Source organism: Clupea harengus, chromosome 4 (genome assembly GCF_900700415.2).
Source record: "Clupea harengus chromosome 4, Ch_v2.0.2, whole genome shotgun sequence".
NCBI lineage: Eukaryota > Metazoa > Chordata > Actinopteri > Clupeiformes > Clupeidae > Clupea > Clupea harengus.
This window is the reverse complement of record NC_045155.1, coordinates 8,565,221-8,587,664: the sequence shown is the minus strand read 5'-3', so window position 1 is coordinate 8,587,664 and position 22,444 is coordinate 8,565,221. Positions and strand designations below refer to the sequence as shown.

Here is a 22,444-nt window from a genome sequence, read left to right as displayed (position 1 = left end):
TGCGATCCGCGTGTCGTCATGCATATGAGGTGACTCATTATTGTTTGCTGTCTCATGGGTTGCAGCACATGTGGTTTCTCTGAGCTCTACAAACATTTGCCTTTCCCAGAATCTTATTCTTCTATATTCACAATGGAACATTTCTACATTTTTCCCACAACAAAAAGCCCAATTCTCCATGTTGTGGTCACATTTAGAATACTATAAAGAAATAGTATTTATCCTCATATAAAGGCATATTTTCTTTTGATGTCATTCACCTCTGTGATTTCCTGTTTGAACAAGCCATGCCTGTATATTTCATAAAGCGGTGCCTTTGAACGGTGACCCTTGATGGCCTGTATGGGCAAGCTACTGGAGGTCAGACCCACACCGGCGATCTATCTTCAAGGGATGCTGCATCAAATATATATGTTTAACTATAGCAAAATATGAGGAATACAAAGATAGATTCCTGCCGTAGTGAAACATCACTCTTTCTACACTAACAAAGCTAATGCTCTGCACACAATACATACAAAACACAAAAATGCTCGGGAACATTAATCAAATTTTCCCTGGTAATACTTTAACAAATCAGTTTCTCACAGCAATATTACATACATCTATTGGCATTGGCAATGAATATTGCCAGAACATAGTAACTCTTTCTGTTTCAATTACTACCATTAGTTGTAGTTTTATATAAGTGTTCCCAGCCAAGAAACAAATGTTAAATTAATTTTTATTTATTGTATAAAACAGTCTGGCTTAGGCTCCCCAGCAAAATCTGAGTGTATTTACAACATTAACTAATGAAAACTGTTGCAGTGATTGGATCTGACATCACATAGGCTGCAGAGAACAGGACTGCCAGCAGAGGGCGCCCATTACATACACTGGAGCACCACTACATTCACAGAATATGAAAGAGCACTACCCTTCTATTTTTTATAATATTGGTTAAAATGACAACGGCAATGTTGGTCATAGGTACCCTAACTCTATAACGAGACAGAGGAGCCAACATGTTTAGTACTCAAACAACACAGAACACTATAAGAGTCCATTACCATAGTCACATGATTGATCAGCTATAGCCTTTCTGAGTTGGAAAATAACAGCACACAATCTATTTAAACAACGCGGGACACCCCTACACTAGGCTTCCTTTGCTAGTACACTTGTGAAGCAAGTGTAAGCTTTGAATAGTCCAAGCAGGACAACCAGCTGGTGGCACGGCCTACAATACCTTCCTGCAAACACTAGTAGTCACCTGAGACAGTAATCAAGTAGTTTAGGCTTCTGAGCAACTGGTACTTTCTAAATAATATAAAGTATCTATCTATCTAACATCAAGTCACGGAAAAATCGTAGTCCGGGAGGATGCCCTTATGGCTCATAGAAACAATATTATCATCTGTGGTCAGCTTAGAGGACCGTCATGGAATCCACCCACCCAGTATGTGTAAATGTGGCCCTGTTGTAGGCTGTATGTCTGTAGACCTATCTAATGGTTCATATCTATGTCTATCTAAGTCAATGGTCACATGCATAGAGAGCAGAACAAGGAGAAAAGGTATTTAGACTTCACCTTTATTGTCATTGGAAAATTTGAGATAAAGGTTTGGCAAGACAGTGGGACAACACATATAAAAGAGAATAGGAAAGGGGAAAAAAACAGACTTGTTTAAAAGTCAGTTAAAAAGCGCTTAGTACTCCTCGCCCTCCTCATCTTCCTCCACGCTTTCAGCTCCCACCTCTTCATAATCCTTCTCCAGAGCAGCCATATCCTCTCTGGCCTCGGAGAACTCTCCCTCCTCCATACCCTCACCTACATACCAGTGCACAAAGGCACGCTTGGCGTACATCAGATCAAACTTGTGATCCAGCCTGGCCCAAGCCTCTGCAATAGCAGTGGTGTTGCTCAGCATGCACACAGCCCTCTGCACCTTTGCCAGGTCTCCACCTGGGACAACAGTGGGCGGCTGGTAGTTGATGCCAACCTTGAAACCAGTGGGACACCAATCCACAAACTGAATGCTTCGCTTGGTCTTGATGGCGGCAATGGCAGCATTAACATCTTTCGGCACCACGTCACCACGGTACAGCAGACAGCAGGCCATGTACTTGCCGTGACGGGGATCACATTTGACCATCTGATTGGCTGGTTCAAAGCAAGCATTGGTAATCTCAGACACTGAGAGCTGCTCATGGTAGGCCTTCTCAGCAGAGATCACTGGGGCATATGTGGCCAGGGGGAAATGGATACGAGGGTAGGGCACCAAGTTGGTCTGGAACTCGGTCAGATCAACATTGAGCGCACCATCAAAACGGAGGGACGCTGTGATGGAGGACACAATCTGACTAATGAGCCTGTTGAGGTTTGTGTAGCTCGGACGCTCGATATCAAGGTTTCTACGGCAGATGTCATAGATGGCCTCATTGTCTACCATGAAGGCACAGTCAGAGTGCTCAAGGGTGGTATGGGTGGTCAGAATGGCGTTATAGGGCTCTACCACGGCAGTGGACACCTGGGGGGCTGGGTAGATGGAGAACTCTAGCTTGGACTTCTTTCCATAGTCAACAGACAGGCGCTCCATCAGAAGGGAGGTGAAGCCAGAGCCAGTGCCTCCCCCAAAGCTGTGGAAGACGAGGAAGCCCTGCAGACCTGTGCATTGGTCAGCCTAAGAAAACAAAATGGGTTTACATCCATCAGGCGGGTTAAACCAACGTGGTTATAAATATCAGTATGTCTGGAGGCAATGGTTCTTACCAGTTTTCGCATACGGTCCAGCACAATGTCAATAAGCTCTTTGCCAATGGTGTAGTGGCCACGGGCATAATTGTTGGCAGCGTCTTCTTTCCCAGTGATGAGCTGCTCGGGGTGGAAGAGCTGTCGGTAGGTCCCTGAGCGTACCTCATCTGTAAAAGGCATACCAGGTTACAAAAGCACTATAACTACGTCAGGGAGATCCCTGAAATATTCCATTAACTCTGACCTAAATAGATCTGGGCTTACCAATCACGGTGGGCTCCAGATCCACAAACACAGCCCTGGGCACATGCTTTCCAGCTCCAGTCTCACTGAAGAAGGTGTTGTAGGAGTCGTCTCCTCCACCGATGGTCTTGTCGCTAGGCATCTGCCCGTCCGGCTGGATGCCATGCTCAAGGCAGTAGAGCTCCCAACAGGCATTGCCAATCTGGACGCCAGCCTGACCCACGTGGACTGAGATGCACTCACGCTAAAGAAGAAAATTTCAAAATGTACTGAGACGCCATAACTAAAATGTACTTGCATGCCAAACACACAATGATTTGGCAAGTTTAGCAACTTCTCTGTCCCACTCATGAGAATTCAATGGAATTTAAAAGGAGACCAACTTGACTGCTTAAGAACAATGTAAGTGAGAGGGAGGAAACCCACAAGTCTTGTGACCAAATTACCAAGACCATATGGTTTGGATTAATAGAACTGCATACTACCCTACGTAACAGTACACATTTTATAGTTTAATCTGCTGATATTCATTTTTTACAAGGTTTTTACAAGTAGTGGTAATTTGTTGGGAAAAAGGTTTTGTATTGAAATATTAATTTAGAAAAATAATAAAATCTGCCTTTTTGTCGTAGCTCAAACCAGCACAAGAGACAACTTTCAAGTTCATTGTTCCTAAAACTGAATTAGCTGTCACTATCCGTCATCACAGTGGAATGCAGCTTCCACGTGGAAGTCAGTCATTTCCTCAGAGACCTTTATCCTTTTTTTATTAAAATTCGTTAAAATGCCTGCAAATAAACTAAACAAATTGAACTATAACGTCTAGGCGTTATTCCATGCGATTTTTTTGTTTTGCTCTGACCAATTTTGTCCCAAGAGCTGAGTTTGATGAATGACCTACATTCGGTCTCATGACCAGTTTAACCAGTCGCCATCAGCTGAAATTAGTCGATGCTTGCCCACCCTCAGCACCAGTTGAGAACAATGTCATCATTCTTCTTTAAAAAAAATTATCATCTTAGATATTGGTTTACGGTCATCTTTTTGTACGAAATACTAATTGTCTATTATTACAAGAATAAATGCTTATGATTCTGCTACACAATTTAATTTTAGCCAGTCCGGAAGACAAAATTACTACTTCGACGTGGTAACATCAGATTTTTATATAATTTCAATTTTCACACAGGTTTACACTTTCTGGGCTAACACAGTGGTCGACAAAACATAACGGAACTGTAATTTATAAAGCCTATAAAGGTAGCCTACGACTGGCCATTGTCCAAAAAGCCGGCTACAAGTAAAAATCCTATCCTCATGCATTGATAACGAAAGTAAATGTTTTGTATGCGTACTTACCATATTGAAGTTCTTTTTTTTATCAATTGGACAAATAGATTGAGGTTGCTAATAAATAATTCTCACACTTCGACCTTCTATGAGTCTTTTGTGAGAAGTTTGAATGGCTATGTGAGGATGGGCGGTTTTATAGACTCCCGACTATGCGTCATGCAGAGGTGGGGTCTGCAGACATCGGCGCGCTGCGGTTGTCTGGTTGGTTGAGAAAGGCTGCAACAACGTGGGTTATTGGTTGAATACACTTTTGAATAATAACCTTGCAATGTCCCTTTGTGTTATACTGTTGCACGTTAACCATGCGTGTTTCCTGGGCTGCGGTCGGATTGTCTATCCTATAGTCTTTTCCTTTGATGGAAAACGTCATGAGGTCAAGGAAAGATGTGAAGTAGAATTCATAAGGACTTAGGAAAAGACAACCGCGGTGCTACTAGAAGCAGACTGCACTTACACTAGGCTGCTAACTACGGTATGCGAAGATGGATGCTATCGACGTTGGTCTCGTTGATCGGTTGTTGATGCTTTCGCAAGGAATTTTGGGGCAATACTATCTCCTTTCCTTTTGTAAATGATGCTCCAGTGCGCCCTATGCTAAAGGAGATACGAAAGGAAGCATTGGCGCTCCTTTCCTAAGCCTTTAGAGAAATCGACCATGGCTTACCATGGCTGTCACTGGATTTAAATTAGTGAAGAACACCTACATTGGCAATAGTTCAATTCAGAATACATCCAGTCGTATAGGCACAAATCTGCAATACTGAGTGGACAGGTATCAAGTTTTTATGAATGCCTGAAACTTCAACGTATAATCCACAGCACAGACTCATTTTGCCACCACCCAAGTGATCAGAATTAGGAATTGGGTTATACAAAAAAACATTCAAACTATAAGCAACGTTCACACCACTTCATCAGACAACTGGCCAGGCTGTTAAATAATTCCCATCTGTTGAGGTCTTCGTTTTGATTGAATGCCCCTCCTGTGAGGTGGCCTAAATCTTTGGTGCCCAGATACTCTGACCACAACATCTTTAGTTTCTTTAAGGGAATTATGTTTTATTTGTTGAGATTGATGGAGAGCCACATATCCCCTATAGTCATTCCAGTTAAACCATGTGAGTGTGTGCATTTGTGTGTGTATGAGTATCAGTATGATTCAGCACACAGCAAGGGAAAGCAGCTGTTACCCATGTAGGCAGTAATGCCAGCTGAGAAGTTCCAGCCTGAGTAAGACCTCAGTTACATTCTGATGGAAGCCCCCTGACAGCTTTACATAGCTGAAACACGAAGGCCAACATGTAGACCCAGACAACTCAGCGACAGCATGGGTCCTCCTGAAACTTCAATCGTACATCCGCACAACTCACACATAGCAGGAGATATGTGTTGTATTTAAGGCGGGTGTCGGAATGAAATATGATTATGAATATGTAAAATCACTAAAGTGTAATGTTGCCCATGGCGTCATAAATCACTGCTAGTCTGTTTGACTCAAGAGTTAGGATGGTTAAAACCAGAAGGAAGAGGTGTTTACCACTGACTGGTTTCATTTAGTGCCATGTCAGGGCATTGTCTGTTGAGTGCCACCACCACTTTCATTACTTATTTAAATAATAATTTAACAATTCTCTTGTCTGAAGTTGAAACATTCACATGACAATAATTAATCTAGCAATATCTGCTCTTAATATCTAAAATTCTCTCAGTCTCTGGCTGATTTTACTAGACTTATGCCATTATTTGACTTATTCTTATTGTAAACAATATTGTAAATATTTTGGACTGGGCAGTGGATTGATACTGTGGTGAGTTCTCATCTGGCAACTCCCTCATTAGAAAACAAGTCATAATGGGCTCCTCTGGTACTAAACTGAAATGTATTTCCTAGTTTAAGGTGTATTTACTGGGGTTAATGTAAAGTTCACTACATTGCACTTCAGAGTGGCATGTTGCTGTTCTACTGTGGTAAAGTCATGTGCTGGTTCAGATCATGTGAGTAATCTACTTACATCTTCTCTGAATCTCAGCACCACATGTTGCCACAGGTCACCTTTTACAGATGAATTGAAAAAAGACACCATACACAACACAAAACATTTAAGACCTGGAATTTTATTATTTTGTTATCGGATGATGACCTGCAAAAAGATAACAATGTTTGAGGTAAAAGCTCTCTCCAGGGTTCAGAAAAACATTTCCTGCATCTGGCTTCTCACTGATTGTGCACCTGCACCAGTTTAGTACTCCTCTCCCTCTTCCTCGCCCTCACCTTCAATAGAGTCAACACCCACCTCTTCATAATCCTTCTCCAGAGCAGCCATGTCCTCTCTGGCCTCGGAGAACTCTCCCTCCTCCATACCCTCACCTACATACCAGTGCACAAAGGCACGCTTGGCGTACATCAGATCAAACTTGTGATCCAGCCTGGCCCAAGCCTCTGCAATAGCAGTGGTGTTGCTCAGCATGCACACAGCCCTCTGCACCTTTGCCAGGTCTCCACCTGGGACAACAGTGGGCGGCTGGTAGTTGATGCCAACCTTGAAACCAGTGGGACACCAATCCACAAACTGAATGGTGCGCTTGGTCTTGATGGTGGCAATGGCAGCATTAACGTCTTTCGGCACCACGTCACCACGGTACAGCAGACAGCAGGCCATGTACTTGCCGTGACGGGGATCACATTTGACCATCTGATTGGCTGGTTCAAAGCAAGCATTGGTGATCTCAGACACTGAGAGCTGCTCATGGTAGGCCTTCTCAGCAGAGATCACTGGGGCATATGTGGCCAGGGGGAAATGGATACGAGGGTAGGGAACCAGGTTGGTCTGGAACTCGGTCAGATCAACATTGAGCGCACCATCAAAACGGAGGGATGCTGTGATGGAGGACACAATCTGACCAATGAGCCTGTTGAGGTTTGTGTAGCTTGGGCGATCGATATCAAGGTTTCTACGGCAGATGTCATAGATGGCCTCATTGTCTACCATGAAGGCACAGTCAGAGTGCTCAAGGGTGGTATGGGTGGTCAGAATGGAGTTATAGGGCTCTACCACGGCAGTGGACACCTGGGGGGCTGGGTAGATGGAGAACTCTAGCTTGGACTTCTTTCCATAGTCAACAGACAGGCGCTCCATCAGAAGGGAGGTGAAGCCAGAGCCAGTGCCTCCCCCAAAGCTGTGGAAGACGAGGAAGCCCTGCAGACCTGTGCATTGGTCAGCCTAATGAGAGAGAGGATAACATTAGTGAGAGCACTGAATTAAAATAAGTCTTACAAGAAAATTAAAATGAGATTCTGAATACTCACCAGTTTGCGAATCCTGTCTAATACAAGGTCAATGATCTCCTTGCCAATGGTGTAGTGACCACGGGCATAGTTGTTAGCAGCATCCTCTTTGCCAGTGATGAGCTGCTCTGGGTGGAACAGTTGGCGATAGGTCCCAGTGCGTACCTCATCTGAACAGGGAAGAGGAATGAAACCATTAATGTATTAGAGTAATCCGTTAAAAGCCTACATTTTCTACAATAACCTTTTTTGATATCAGGTATTCTTACCAATCACAGTGGGCTCCAGGTCTACAAACACAGCCCTGGGCACATGCTTTCCAGCTCCAGTCTCACTGAAGAAGGTGTTGAAAGAGTCGTCTCCTCCACCGATGGTCTTGTCGCTGGGCATCTGCCCGTCCGGTTGGATGCCGTGTTCAAGGCAATATAGCTCCCAACAGGCATTGCCCATCTGGACGCCAGCCTGACCCACGTGGACTGAGATGCACTCACGCTAAGAGGAGAGGGGGAAATACATTTACAATTGAATTCACAGAGATTACGAAGCAAAATAGTTTTATTTTATCCAAAATAAAAAGCTGTCATTCCTAAAGCAATGTGGGCTCTTCAAAACTGGCATGGGCTGGAGTTCCTTCTGGAAGCATCTATTGATGCACTTCTATCACTTGATGGTCATAGGCTCTCCTCACATTATCTGCTTGATATGGTTGTCGCCTAAAGATATTAATATTTAATAATGCACGCAGTAATTGATACTTTCATTCACACACTGAAATGTGAAACTCGGGGCTAGGGTTTCCCTGACGGTTTTACGATTAGTTCTAAAGAAAGAAATAAACAAAATAGGGTAATGTGTGTTTGCCCTAAAACGCATGATACGTGAAAAGCAGCGATGCAGGGGGCAGAGATGGATAGCCCATGTCCTGAGGGTTGATAGGAATCGTTACGTCGCAGTGCCATGCTGACCGTGAATGCGGACGGGCTACACCCAGATTATTTATTCACATCACTTTTGTGCGGACTCTTTGTTTGAGACTGCTCCACACGCCAAGTATTCACTGCAATACTTTTAACTTTGCCATTTCAGGCAACAACACATTTTAAACACACGTTTCACTTTAAGATGAACTGCGTCTTGTAAGAACCGATGCTGCCTTTTCCTCATATTGAGGTAGCCCAATATGTGAGAGATTTTTGCTATTTGTCTTATATCATCACGCAACAGTGAGCCATCATTTGCCTCCTTTCTCATTTTCCAGTCCCCATAGCATACAACGTCTATGAAACCTTGTAGGCTTAAATTACCAGTTGAACATCTATAAAATACGAAGATGTTAAACATTCTTACCATTTTTGCGTTTGGTCTTGAGTTCTTTAATAAGGGTGGGATGAATCTCGTGTTTAGTTTCTTACACTTCGACAGCGAGGGGTCGATGTAAGAAGAATAGAGCTGTGGTACACGAAGCCGGTTTATATATACAGGGGTCGCCCTGGCGACTGCGTCTCTCACACTTTTATTGGCCAGAGGATGGAAGATCTTTACATGTGTAAAATTGCTATTGGATACAGTCGGTTTTCTTTTGTTAAGGACCGCCTAAACAGCCTCACCCAAATGTCATACTGCTGTTTTTTATATGGTTGAAATACATTGAAATAATTTTTAAACTTATTTTAATGTTAGACCTTTTGTATGGGAGAGGGTTTAAATTATGTGGAAAATACTTAAGGGTAAGTGAACCTATAAGGGAAAGTGAACCTTAGCACATGTGCTGAGCAATGATAATATTAGAAGGGACCAGTGCTGCATTGTGTCAGTACCCCTAAAACCTCCAAGCTTTTATTTCACTGCAGCTGCAGTTTCCTTTGCCACAAGAGAAAAAAGGAAGTCATCCATCTGCACATCTGATATTTTAATCACTGAAACGATCGGTCACTGGACAAGCACTCATCAGAATTCTGCAGCTAAGTCCATCTAGCTTATATGAATCATATAAAAATATGGCTTCTGTCATGAGGAAAACAGAACACAGCAGTTGATTTGTGTTTTGAAATAGGTTTAGATCAGTCGCTTTGGGCAGATGTGTGTATCTGGAAACATCTAAGCCTATAATATAAATAACCAACATCTTTACCAAAGAGATTCCTATGTGAATTAAACCCAAGGCTGAGCGTGGTGATTCAGCATATGGGAGATAGCAAAGGGTCAGGTGACCCTGTCTTGGATGGTAAATAGGGCAGCAGTTTACAGACACCCAACCCCTAAACCCTCCTCTCAGGCTGCGGCCGTTGCTAGGCGATGAATAGCAGTGTTGCATGCCCATCGGTCTTCTGGAAGTTTAACACAAGCCTGCCTGGGTTGCCTTTATCTGGAGGGCACGTGACCAAGCCTGAATGGTGGCAGGAGGCTGGAGGAAAGAGTGGATTGGGTGTGGTGGACAGAGGGGTTGGTTGGCCAGGAGGATGAATCCCCTCCTCAGAGTCTCATCTGTCCTGCTAAAAAACCCTGTAAGTCCCATTAACCTATGGGAGAGCTCCTCTGTTGTGGCACCACATGGTCAGCAATTTTGCTGTGGTTCCATATCCTGATCATTCACAAGAGAAAAACATCACTGACAGTCTTAAAATGTACCACATCATTCTGGAAAGAAAAACAGCAATGAAAGGCAAGAGTTGTTTTTGAACTGACAGATGAGGGATGAAGCTGAGTATTAATCAGTTGTGGAGAACAAGCTACAGTGTGTCTCTGAGAAATCACAAGTATTATGGGTCAGGTCTGCAAGCTGCTCCTCAGGTCTGCAAGCTGCTCCTCAGACCCCAAGGAGGCTGAATTGTATGTCGAAGTGAGCCATTGCTACAGACTTTGTTTGTATAGTATAGGTACTCGGAAGACTTTGTTATGGTTTCCATAACACTGGTTCAAACAATCACTGTACTGAACATGTCCACAATTCGTCAAACGTTCTTTTGGGTGGAATAGTTTTCTCTGTCCAGTCGCTCTTGGATACTCAGGGGTTGAATTATTAATATGCAATTCAACTCAGGTTGCTTTGTGCTGTGTAATATGGCTTCAAGCATCATGAGGACTAGGTGATTGAAATGCTGCAGCATAAAGACAATGGCATTGCTATAAAGCATGTTGCTATGTTCCCTTAGCCTACTGCATGACAGTCATTTTTTTTTCTTTAGTATAACAAGAAACTGGTTGAAAAAAGACATTTAGAGACATGACAGACAATATTGTGCATGCAGACTTCCAGTAAAACGATGTCAGTGTTCGGTTTAAGGCACACCCACTATGCTGTATCAGTCCTTCTCTTCTTTGTTCCGTAATGTATTGCTAATTGTGTTAGGGGAAGAACAAATCAATACTGGCCATGAAATATGCATGCAGATGGTCCATCTGATAAATGCAGTCAGGGCCTTTGTCAGAGCAAAGGCTCCAAAAACAGATATTTCCAATGTAACCATAAGCAAAAAGATGAAAGAGTGATGAAAGAGATACACCACCTAAGCAGGATGATGACTAAGGGGAATGAGTTAATGCCTTTCTGAGACAGAGATGACATCAGGGAGGAACTGGACATGAAACCCCTTTTACAAATAATTTAGGTATATCCACGAAATCTGATGTTACTCCTAATCAAACTTAAATCTCCACCATACCATACGCTAAAACAACCAGACCAAAAATCCGCTCACGGATCGCAGCCTGAGACAAATGTAGTCCTCTGCTGTGTTCCTTTTTACATTGATAACAAATAGTCACTGAGAGATGGGGGGGGTTTTGGTCCATCTGCTGCGCTGGAATGCTCGGTAGGACTGTTCTCCAGGGGCTCTGGTTTCCAGACACTGAAAGCAGCCTCTCCAGCTCACAAACAAAGGGGGGATGTTTGTCAATAGAAGGTTTGTTTTGGATCTTTTGCCATGGTGATGAGGCAATGTTCCTTTTTTTATCTTTCACTATGGCAATGTGTCTGTGTTTGCTAGGACGTTTATGCACAGCAAAGCCATTTTGGTCATAACTCCAGCTAAGAGTTCATTGATCGTTGAGGTCTGGACCTGGTTGTAGACAACGGACTCGGCAGCACGAAAGCTTAGGTCAGCAATGCATGTTGAAGTTGTGCCGCGGAGCATAGCATCTGAATGCAATAACAAGAGCAAACTGAAGTCAGTCACAGTGGTTAAAATAGATTTAAAAACACACCACTACTGAGCAGCGAGATGTTATTAAAATAGTAACAGGCCTGTGGCAAAGACAAAAACGCCAGCTGAAGGGTTGATTATTGCAGAGCCAGACAGAGCAGGATGAAGCTTGTCTCTGGATGCCAGGGATGGTTGTGTGGGATACTGTGAAGGAACTCAGACGTCTCTTTGTGCTTCATCGTTCCCTCCCTGCATCAGATTACTCTGAGATAATACGTGTCTGTGTGTGTGTGTGTGTGTGTGTGTTAGTGTGTGTGTGTGTGTGTGTGTGTGTGTGTGTGTGTGTGTGTGTGTGTGTGTGTGAGAGAGAGAGATACACACATCACACTCAGAAAGACACAGAGTGGGAGAGATAGGGTCATGGGTGCTGAATTTTAAAGTGGGAAAACGGTTACAGAGACTTTTCTGTACTACTGACAGGGCAAAACACAGGATATGCTGGTCACATGACCAGCCTGCTCAGGCTAGATGACATCACAGCACTCAAATGTAGGGCAGAGAGAGGGGGAGATGTTAAGTGTGTGTGTGTATGTGTGTGTATGTGTGTGTGTTTGTATGCTTGTGTGTTAGTGGGTTCCGTGCAAGAGTAAGTGAAAGCCTCAGTGAACAGGAGAGGGAGAAAAGGACAGAGATAGGATGGAAGGATCTGGAGCGATCCTCTTACTGAACACTGACTGCGTGCTTAAGAGGAAAGTTAATGTACGGCTGTAGGGAAAAAAAGAGAATGAACGCTTAGGGTTAGACATATTGTGTTGGAACCCGTGCTTAACTGTTGGTCATCATCCCCACCGCCCATGGTGCAGGGTGGGGGATATTTCCTCTTATTGTGGATGAAATTCATATCCAAACTCTCATTAGCTGGTTTGTTCTACATCTTTATATCTTCATTCCTTTTCCTTTCCCTGTTTGGTTTTCAATTGTTACTTTTTTGCCATTCTTAATCTTAGTAAACACTGATTTTAAGATTATAAAGAAGACAAACATTAAATGGGTAAATGTCACTGAGACAAAATCAATGAACCAATACATGTGTGAGAGGTAGCAAAGGCCCGTTATGGGGAAGCAGCTCTCTAGTTGAGCAATACGAAGAAGAATGCAAATTTCCCATTATTATACTGAGAATTTATCACAGCCTTTCTAAGCTTGCTTTCTTCTTTGATTTTCCTTAAAGGCATTTTCAGTAAAGAGGCGAAAGAATGCTGTTTTGAATATCATCACCCAAACACATCCACCCCATTCCTTCTGTGTTTCCCCCAGCATGCGTTTCCATTGGCATATACTGGCATGCTGATTGACTACAGCACGTGACTGAACAACAATGGTAGGACAAATGGGGTCAGGTACACGGTTCAAGTGTGCAAACAAAATGACTAAGGGTTAGACTGACACTGAAATGTATTTGACAGATGATATGTGGATATCTCATATGGTAATGTATTCACTGTCTCTGAGCATTTCAATAATCTTTACACAGACTCGTCAATACCTAGCAGGCACATTACACAGGCCACATTATGACTGGGCAGGTAAGGACAATAGGGGGAGAGTGTGTTTCTTTAACTTGTCATAAGGATGCCTCTTCAAACAAGTTGTATGTGTGTGTATAGCCTTCTATACACCTTTTATATACTGTGTGGGTATATCCTTCTAATAAGACAAACAATTCAATGGCAGGCCCTTATCCTGCTTGTTTGAAATCTTCCTTGTCCTTATTGGTTGGTTATCAAAGGAACACATTATTCCTCCATCCCGAAGACGGAAAAATAAATCCGATTTTTCCCCTTAGAGTATCTGCTGCATTGAGGGTGATGAGAACATGAGGAGAATCTAATCAGATATTAGGCATACTGTTCTGAAAATGTCGTTGTTAAACCTATGCAACCACCTTCAATGTGATTTTGAGGGAAGAGGCTAGCAGATCTCTCCTCTATAGCACAACCGCAGGGGGCCGGACGAGTGAAGTGCCTCTCATTCTCTGAGGGCTCAGGCTGGGCGTGAGCTGCGGCCAGTGGCAGCTGTGCTCTGGGCCTCCCCCTCCCGCCTCCTCTTTCTGCCGCATGCAGCAGCTGTGCCGAGCCTCGGGGGCCGTCACATGACCAGATGAGCCCATGAGCGGAGAGTCCCGGATGACACGCCAACGTTTAGGTAAAGGAGTTTCCTCCGACACCCGTCTCTTTTGGAGATCTCTGCTCTCTGGCTTGAGGGGGATTTTCTGCCCTGTCATGAGTTATGGGTTCTATGGGTTCTACGTGTGATCTGTGTATAACACAATGGCTGCTCTCCTGCTGTGATCTGGCCCTTCACTGTACCAGGTCACCCACACAGTAGGGCTTGTTAAACAAATATGACTTTGCTTTCATCAACTTCTACAGATGCATCCAGCCATTCACATGTGTTTGCTTCAGTTTCAGTCTACAGTGGGATACTACAGTTTGTATGCCACAGCTGATGAGCTGTCAGGGTTTACACTTTCAGTGTAACTATGTTTGTAAACTATGTAACTAAAAGCCCTCTACTGTGATGGAGCTTCACTATGATCAGTCATGCAACATCTAATCGGCCTCTCAGCTGAAGGTCTACAACATCTGACTACTTCATATATCCTTAAAGTCGCTCTACTGAAGGCCCTACTGAAGGCCCTACATATCTCAACAATTACTCTCATCAAACTCTGTCCTCAATCCCACACTTGCTCTGATTGGATGGTGTCCTCAATGTTGTCTCGCCCACATTGAAGGCTAACACCTCTTGTTCTGTCTGGTTACTCGTGCTCTAGTTATCTCTGAGCAGTGGATAAGGTCTGATTAAATGGAGAATCGTATACGTGGAAGGGACATTAATATGTGGCAAATGTTCATGCCACCATAGTCAAACTGGATCAATCCTGCTTGTCACACTGATCAGTGATGTTCTTATGATTTGGGGCAAGCAGATTAGGTTCTGCATGAACAGCAGGATGCTGCTTAAAGGCAGTTAGGATTTTTGAGTGATTTCTGTAAAGCAGATTAATTTTGGATAACATCTCTCTAACATGTGCATCTACTCTCTTCCAGTTTGCCTCTGTGAATATTCATGAACATTGGTCCAGAATAGGTTAATCTATCTTCACATGGCATATGTGTGGGTGTCTATGGGTGCTATAGTGATGGTAATAGTAGCTGAAAAGGAGTATAATGTTGTGTTTGTGAGACACAATTGTAAATGGAGTGCATAGCTGTAGATCATGGTATGCAACATTTTATTTCAACAGCCAGATACCAAAATATCAGAAATTAAGGCCTGGGAACAACATGATGTTGGGTAAGCATCTAAAATGTTTCCTGTGTGCATACAGTACAATCACACTTAAAAGTATAAAAATACTAAAAAAAACAAAAAAAAAACACAATCCTTAAACAGCAAAATGGTCTGTAGAAAAATTGATCAAAAAACTCATTACAAAAAGCCAAATACAGCAAATGCCAAGAACCTCTGTAAAAAGTGAAGTAAAAATTCTGAGAAACGATAAAAAAGATTCTATTCAGACTTTATCTTTAAGGGCTACAACGTGCCTAGACCCTGGTAACAAATCTCATATATAACATCAGAGGGCTGTGGACCATTCCACTCTGCACAGGAGGAGGGGAATGATGAGATTAAACCACCCTGCGGAGGAGGGTGCGGTTATCTCCAGGCCCATGGCCACTCAGCAGACTCCAGATGAGGGCAGGGAAAGAGCTGAGCCCAGCGCTGGCCTGCTGGTCTGAGGCTGGTAGCTCTGTCAGAGGCCTGTAGCCCTTCAGACGCCTGGAGGAGGACAGAAACAAGCCATGCATAAGGAGAGCAGTCCCATCGCAGGAGTTTCAGGGTACATTCCAATTACTCCATTAGAGCTGGTTGACTCTTAAATGTCACAGTGAAACCAGGGGGGTGAGAAATGTCAACTCATTTGAATACATTTTGTCGTTATGACTATGAGTATGATCCTGTTGAACTCACTGGTAGGTAAATGCCACTGTTCCAACTGCTGATGCCACTATCAGAACACCCAGGACCATGGCAACTGTTCCCGTGGATGACAACCTGGAGCCTGTGAATCAGAGATAAAGAGAGCGCTCACTGATCATGTAGCATAGTGTTAATGTAATGTTAATATCAGGTCAATATGAAGAAGTGGGTAATTTAAATACCATTATGATAACATTCTAAGATCTTGAACCTTAGCTAGCAAGAAGGAAAAATGACCAAATCATCTAATAGTGCCCATTGTTTCAGTAACCTGAAGGGTATGCAGTAGCATCAAAGACTGCAGATTGGTAGTTGATGTACTTATCCGTGGGAAGGGTTAACAGAACTGGGGAATTACAGCACTACTGGAAGGCTTCTCAATTGCCATACACAGTTTTAGTGTACTAACATGGACTAGAGGCCTGCTGGGGGAACGGGAGAAAGAAATGACCGGCAGGACTCCAGCCAAATATAAATATATGTATAAAATGAGTATGAATATGGTATGAGAATAATATAAGAATGTAAATGTATGTTATGAAAGAGTAGATTTTTGTCCTTAAAGTATAGAATGTTATTTGTGTTTGCAAAGAGCAGCGAAGAGCAGTGAGAAATAACCCATGTTGTACACAAACACGCGCAAGGTTGGTGTTTTTTTATGCATGGCACAATTTCACAGGAGCAGGACTTAAAAATTCATCCCACATACACGTGTACCCGTAGGATTTTGCGGGCGGAAGTGCGATGAAATATTACATATTTATGTGGGAGTGGGACTGAAAATCTATCCTCTGACATGGACTTGCATCGTACAGCTGGAGTGGGGTGCCCCCTTGTGTACCATACTGGTAATATACAGTAATACAATGTGAACTCGAGAATTTGGAAAATTTCCACAGAGATGAAAGCTGAGCAGTGACTGGTGGATTCCACACACACATACCCATGTTTACGCTGACCCTGGTGCTGGTGACAGCAAGGCTGACATCGTTTGTCATGGACACGTTGACACAGAAGATTCCGGAGTCGTTGAAGAACTGCCGCAGCACCAGCTGACAGTCTGGAGTTGCTGGCACAGGGTTGCAGATGGTCTTGACTGGCATGACACAGTTGGCATCTGACACCACGGTGCACACCTCCGTGGGTAGGCTGCTGGGAAAGACTGTATTTAAGGTACACTGCACACACATTAAGCAGAGTTTTACACTGTGTGTGTGAATGGTGCCTTGTTTAATGCCGTGCAAGAGCAGGTCTCACTCACCTGCCCCGGCAGGTGATGGTGAAGTCCACAGCATTTGGCTCCAGTTCACTCATTAACACAGCGTTGGACACCTGAACAATCTCCACACTCTCGATTCCCTCTGGAGGGAAATGTTAGGGGGAAAGTTCACACCTTGGCCTAGCCTTTGTACCTGATCGTATAGGGCTCACCCCACAACCCATTTCCCCATACACTGAATGGAAACTGACCAACAATTTCAATTGCAGCGGAGAAGGAGCCATAGCGGTAGATCACGCACTCTTCACGATGAGCGAACCGCTTGATGATCACCCTGGCAGCCTGTTGTGCCCCGGTGTCCTCAGCCTCCCGGGCGTCTCCCACAGGGGCCGCAGCTAGAGACACAGAGGGGCGACTCAGTGACCAGTGCTCCTATCGGCTCAAGAGAGGCTGAAGGGACTCATGACACTGTTGACTCAAAATCATGTTTACAATGCTGTTGTTCACATGCAATTCAACAACGACATGAATTAAATGGTATTACTATTTAATAGTACAGTTTATCAATAAGCTTCAAAAAGTGGGTTCCTCGTAAGTATATAAAACATAAAAAAAGGAATATAAATAAGTTGTTTCTGAGAACTCACTGGTGGCCGCATCCATGATCAAGTTCCCCCCGGTCTCCTGCTCCCCATCTGAGGTCACACGCCTCACTGTGATCACCCTCACAGTGGCCGCTGGGATGACGGTGGTGACACTGTCCACGGCAGGGTTGATGGAGGATGCGCGGTTATTCAGGTTCTCGATGAAGTCCGCAGGGCCCGTGGCCACAGGCACAGTAGGGGGGTCGTCCTCACTCTCGTCCCCAGCAGCAGAGGCCTCGGAGGTGGGGCTAGTCATGCCGGAGTCAGAGGAAAGCTGGGTGAAGGCCGGGACTGTGACGCCCTCTTCTGGTTGTACTGGCACATCAGCTGAGTTGCACAATTAGGGTGAGACCACAGTGGTTGAGAATGATACCAATTTTACTCATTAATACATCTTAATATCTGTATTGATGAGACTTTTAGTTGAAAAGCATGGAAGAGAGTTTATGTCTTCAAATAATTCAAACACTTCAAAATGATCTAATTCCTGTATTTTGCTGATACAAAATATGAGTGATCTTTCTGAAGACCACCAGACTTCAATGTTGCCTGAGATCCTAACTTTTTGTTGTGCACTTCTGAGGTACCTGTCCTTGTTCTATATCTCTGAGGGATTTGACTGACCTGTGGTGAACTCCTCTAGTGGGGGAGCAGGGGGCTTGGTGGTGGGACTCTGTATGGTGGGTGCGTTGGCAGGGGTGGCACACGAGGGGTCTGGAATGGCGGCCTGTACCACCACCTTGGGATGGAAGCCCCCGGACAGCGTGTAGGTGTGTGTGACCGTATTCTCCCTGGATATCACAGTGCCACTGCCATCACCGAAATCCCAGTTGAAGGTGACGTCCGAGGTGTCGAGGTACTCGCTGGGGTCATGCAGGGAGATGCTGAAGGCCACGGCTCGGTTCTGGACAAAGCGCTGGTCATCCTCTTCAATATCATTCACCTGAGACAGCACCACCTCAAATGGAATCTGATCTAGAGGACACAAAATAGTCACAATAAGGATTACACACACACACAAGGCTACTAATTATTTTTGGTATATACATTGTGGATATAAGGAGAATGTGGGTCACCTATTTAAAGTCACTGTTGTCACATTCCTCTATCAGAAAAGTTACATTTATAGTGTCAGTCTTTTGAAAACTTGAGAAAGGTCTTCTGTGGAACTGACCTGTGATACAGAACTGTGTGGATGCATAACCTATTGGGATAAACTTGTCCCTCTTGCGGTAGTGGTAGATGACGGCATCCATGGTGTAGGATCCCAGTGGAATGTTGTCCGTAGATATTGTCAAAGAGGAGGAGGGCCCGTCACTCACCTGCCAGTACTGACCTGTAGAGGATAGACATCGTAAAGGTCAGAGGTTGCCAGAAAATGAGGTAATTATGGAGAAATGATAGATATCATGTGTCCCTATATGAAAAGATGTTCAGTCAGGCAGCCAATAGGACATGTGTGTTGCCTCAGTTCTTTGTGATATGTTGCTTTTTGATGAGAACACATAGAGAAAATCACTGAGGAGAGGACCATACCCCAGGTCTTCCACACAAACACGTAGGGAGGTTTCTTGTCTCCGTCCTTTCCCAGGGGAACGCCATCGGGGAACACACCGTTCCAGTCTTCAGAGGACCTCTGCTCAGGGTACACAGGCTGTCCCTCATGGCACTGTGTTCCTGCAAAAAACAAAATAAACAAATAAACAAAAAAAAGCAGTACTTCTTGTAAATTGATCACTAGACTTATTGTGTAAAATTTGGATAGATTCTTCAAATGAATAGTGAATAATAATTATGAATGAATAGTCTGCCCCAAGTGGTGCAACATAAAATGGGCTTTGTGGTCTGTGGAATCTGTCATCGGTGGCACCTTATCCCAGCCATAACATTAGCTTACTGTGTGTGGTGCTTATCTTTGCTTTGCCATATCTGTAGCTTACCGTCCACAGTGCAGTTCTTTGCCCAGACTACTTCACCATTTGGCAGGATCTTCTGGTTGACAGGGAAACGGATGTCGATGGTGAAGGTGATCTTGGCTCCAGTCAAGGTGGGGGCGTCGTTGCTAACGTCAAACTTCACCTCCCCGCCTGAAGAGTACATGGCATGAACAACGGTCTCAAAGAGCGTGAGCCTCACAGTATGAAGGTGCACCGTAGCTGTCCTGCTCTAAATCACAGCAGTTGATGTGTCACTCACCCGTCCAGCTGTTTCTGTAGCGTGCGTCTCCATGTTTCCACACGGGGTACATCTTAGTGTTCCATGAATGATAACGGACAAATCTGGGTTGAGTGTCACTCTTTTGAATTTGTCCTTGAAAATGAATAGATGCAAAATGATTCGTTTAATCCCAGAAACAAGAGGTGGAGGAGCATTTCACTTCCAGTATCTTTCTAAAAGGGTCCAGCAAAGGTTCATGCCACTTTCATTTAATCTTTCATGTTCGGTATTAGGTGTGGCTGCAAAGCTGGCTTAGTGGTAGAATAGGCTTTGTGTAAGAGCAACAGTGCTATGGGTGGGTTAGGCTCCTTTAGTCCGGCTTCAGGGCCCTGTTAACCCTAAAACAAAGACCAGCTTATTGTGTGTAGTGCGCACTGCACAGTGTGTGTTGGCATGAGGCTGGTAGAGGAGCGTGACCTGATGGCATACTTGGCACACTTCACACCTAACAGCAGACCTCCTCAATCCCCCCCAATCCCACACATGTGAGGATCAGATGGTCATGTGAGTCCCCCTGCTGCTCCGGTATGGTGGGGTGTTTCTTTTAGGGAGCAGGGCATACCCCACTGCTAGACCCCCCCCCCCCCCCTTTACTACCCCTCCCTGCTCCTGTGGTCAGTGAAGCATGAAGGATAAATGCAGTTTATGACCCCTCATCCACATGCAGCCTTCACTGTGTATTTGGACAAGTGGATTGGATTGACCTTTTATCAGCACCAGTTCCCTGAACTTCAAATAACCAATTTGAACAAGGTGGCACACCCTAAACTCTGGTGATATGGTGAAAGAGCAGCTGCAGAACCTTTGTTCTGTACAAATCAAACAGATAGACAGATACAGATTGAAAGCAGCTCACACAGGCATTTTTAATGAGTCCATTTACATCTAATTGACTGGAGACCCCACATACTTTGGGGACATCAAGCAGCTCTACACAGAACCTTCTATGCACTGTGCTACTTTTGGTATGAGTTTCAACCTGACAGTTCAGCCCTGATTGTAATAGTTCTGCTACCAACAACAAAAACAAGGAAAGCCTAGCTTTGCATTCATTCATTCATTCATTCATTCATTTATTTATTTATTCATATTTGATATTAAAATACTGACATTTATTTCAGCATGTTATATCTGAATATTACATTAAAAACATGTTAGTCTAATTCCACACCGTGAGTAGATTAAAGAGATATCTCTAACACCTGAGACACCTATGTCTGTGTATGGATACAGCAACAGATACAGAGAGGAATACTTACTTGCCAGTGCTGTCGCTAACACTGCTAGTACCAATGTGGCTGCGAGGGTCTTCATGGTGGGAGTTCTGTGTGGGCACCTCGGTCATTAAATTCCCCAATTATAACACAATGTGGACATTCTGCTTTTATACAGCATTGGTCTCCTTCACGTCTGACATCACAGCTAAACCAAGCAGGCCCCTCCCAGCATGTGGGGATGTCTTCAGCATTCTCTTTCTTTCTCTTTCATACACACACACACACACACACACACACACACACACACACACACACACACACACACACACACACACACACACACACACACACACACTCACACACACACACACACACACTCTCTCTCACACACACACACACACACACACACACACACACTTACACATGCACAAATATATACTCCATAAATGAGCTTGAAATACAATACAAAAATGTATTTTACTTCATACTATAGAGCTGTATATTTAAATATATCCTTCGAATCATTCAATATGGACAAATATTAGCTGCAGTTTTTAATTATGTAAAAAAGCTGACCAGTAAGTGCAGTGATTATTTCTGACATTAATAACGTGATGGTTCCTCGGCACCTCTGACCCTGTCACTTGAGGTTCCTGCACATGTGACTATAATTTTGACATTTCAGAGGCTTTTGCTGCCCAAGTGGGTCAACATTTATAATCAGCTTAAGTGTGATTAGCCACATGTATGAATATGTAAAAGCATATGAAGAAACCTTTGTCAGTCCCTCCCCATTGACAAGGGTGTGTGTGTGGGGGGGGGGGGGGGGGGGGGGAGTAGGGTGCAATGGGGGGCCAATCGTCTGACGCCCATGTGAAATGAGTAATCTTTTTTTTTATTTTTTTTTTTATTGTCCCACCACCACCCCCCCTTTTCGGAGGACAACTTTGTTTTTAATAAAGCAACAAAAAAACTAAAAAAAATACAATATACAATATAATCAAGGATTTACATTATCTTCATATTTTACATGTTGTCCTAGCACCACATTTAAAGTGTAACATTGAACACATTAGACGCAACAAGGTGACAGATGGACAATAGGTAAGACGGAGAGGCAGACAAACAGGCAGGTTGACAGGGAGTGAGACGGGACAAAGACAGAACAGACAAGACAGGACTGTACAGTTAAACACAGGGATGTATTCTTGTAGAATGGTGAAATGAGTAATCTGATCTGTTTGTTAAAATGGTGGTGTGATCAATTGGTGTGATCAATTTGTGTGATCAATGTGACTGTTGAAACATTGAAGTCGCTTCTGCTGGAAAGGGCCTTTCA

At 43.9% G+C, this 22,444-nt stretch overlaps 3 protein-coding genes across 4 annotated transcripts; all 3 read right to left on the bottom strand.

Annotated features, from left to right (window-relative positions):
- Window positions 1-1,559: 1,559 nt before the first annotated feature.
- Window positions 1,560-4,471, bottom strand: LOC105906823 (tubulin alpha-1C chain-like). The gene is made up of 4 exons (XM_012835019.3): window positions 4,340-4,471; window positions 3,002-3,224; window positions 2,756-2,904; window positions 1,560-2,666 (listed from the first exon to the last, which is right to left on the bottom strand). The coding sequence occupies exons 1-4, from the start codon at window positions 4,340-4,342 to the stop codon at window positions 1,692-1,694; spliced, it is 1,350 nt and encodes a 449-aa protein (XP_012690473.2). The 5' UTR covers window positions 4,343-4,471; the 3' UTR covers window positions 1,560-1,691.
- Window positions 4,472-6,428: 1,957 nt separating this feature from the next.
- Window positions 6,429-9,068, bottom strand: LOC105906822 (tubulin alpha-1A chain). The gene is made up of 4 exons (XM_031566023.1): window positions 8,967-9,068; window positions 7,889-8,111; window positions 7,641-7,789; window positions 6,429-7,554 (listed from the first exon to the last, which is right to left on the bottom strand). The coding sequence occupies exons 1-4, from the start codon at window positions 8,967-8,969 to the stop codon at window positions 6,574-6,576; spliced, it is 1,356 nt and encodes a 451-aa protein (XP_031421883.1). The 5' UTR covers window positions 8,970-9,068; the 3' UTR covers window positions 6,429-6,573.
- Window positions 9,069-15,042: 5,974 nt separating this feature from the next.
- Window positions 15,043-21,255, bottom strand: pmelb (premelanosome protein b). Of its 2 annotated transcripts, none has more exons than XM_031566015.2 (12): window positions 21,148-21,255; window positions 19,868-19,981; window positions 19,612-19,758; window positions 19,208-19,348; window positions 18,846-19,007; window positions 18,296-18,646; window positions 17,675-17,998; window positions 17,279-17,422; window positions 17,070-17,169; window positions 16,752-16,960; window positions 15,800-15,890; window positions 15,043-15,607 (listed from the first exon to the last, which is right to left on the bottom strand). In XM_031566015.2, the coding sequence occupies exons 1-12, from the start codon at window positions 21,200-21,202 to the stop codon at window positions 15,457-15,459; spliced, it is 1,989 nt and encodes a 662-aa protein (XP_031421875.1). In that variant the 5' UTR covers window positions 21,203-21,255; the 3' UTR covers window positions 15,043-15,456. The 2 variants fall into 2 exon arrangements, with proteins under 2 accessions (XP_031421875.1, XP_031421876.1); XM_031566016.2 differs by having other exon boundaries at window positions 16,752-16,957.
- Between the last annotated feature and the right edge of the window lie 1,189 nt (window positions 21,256-22,444).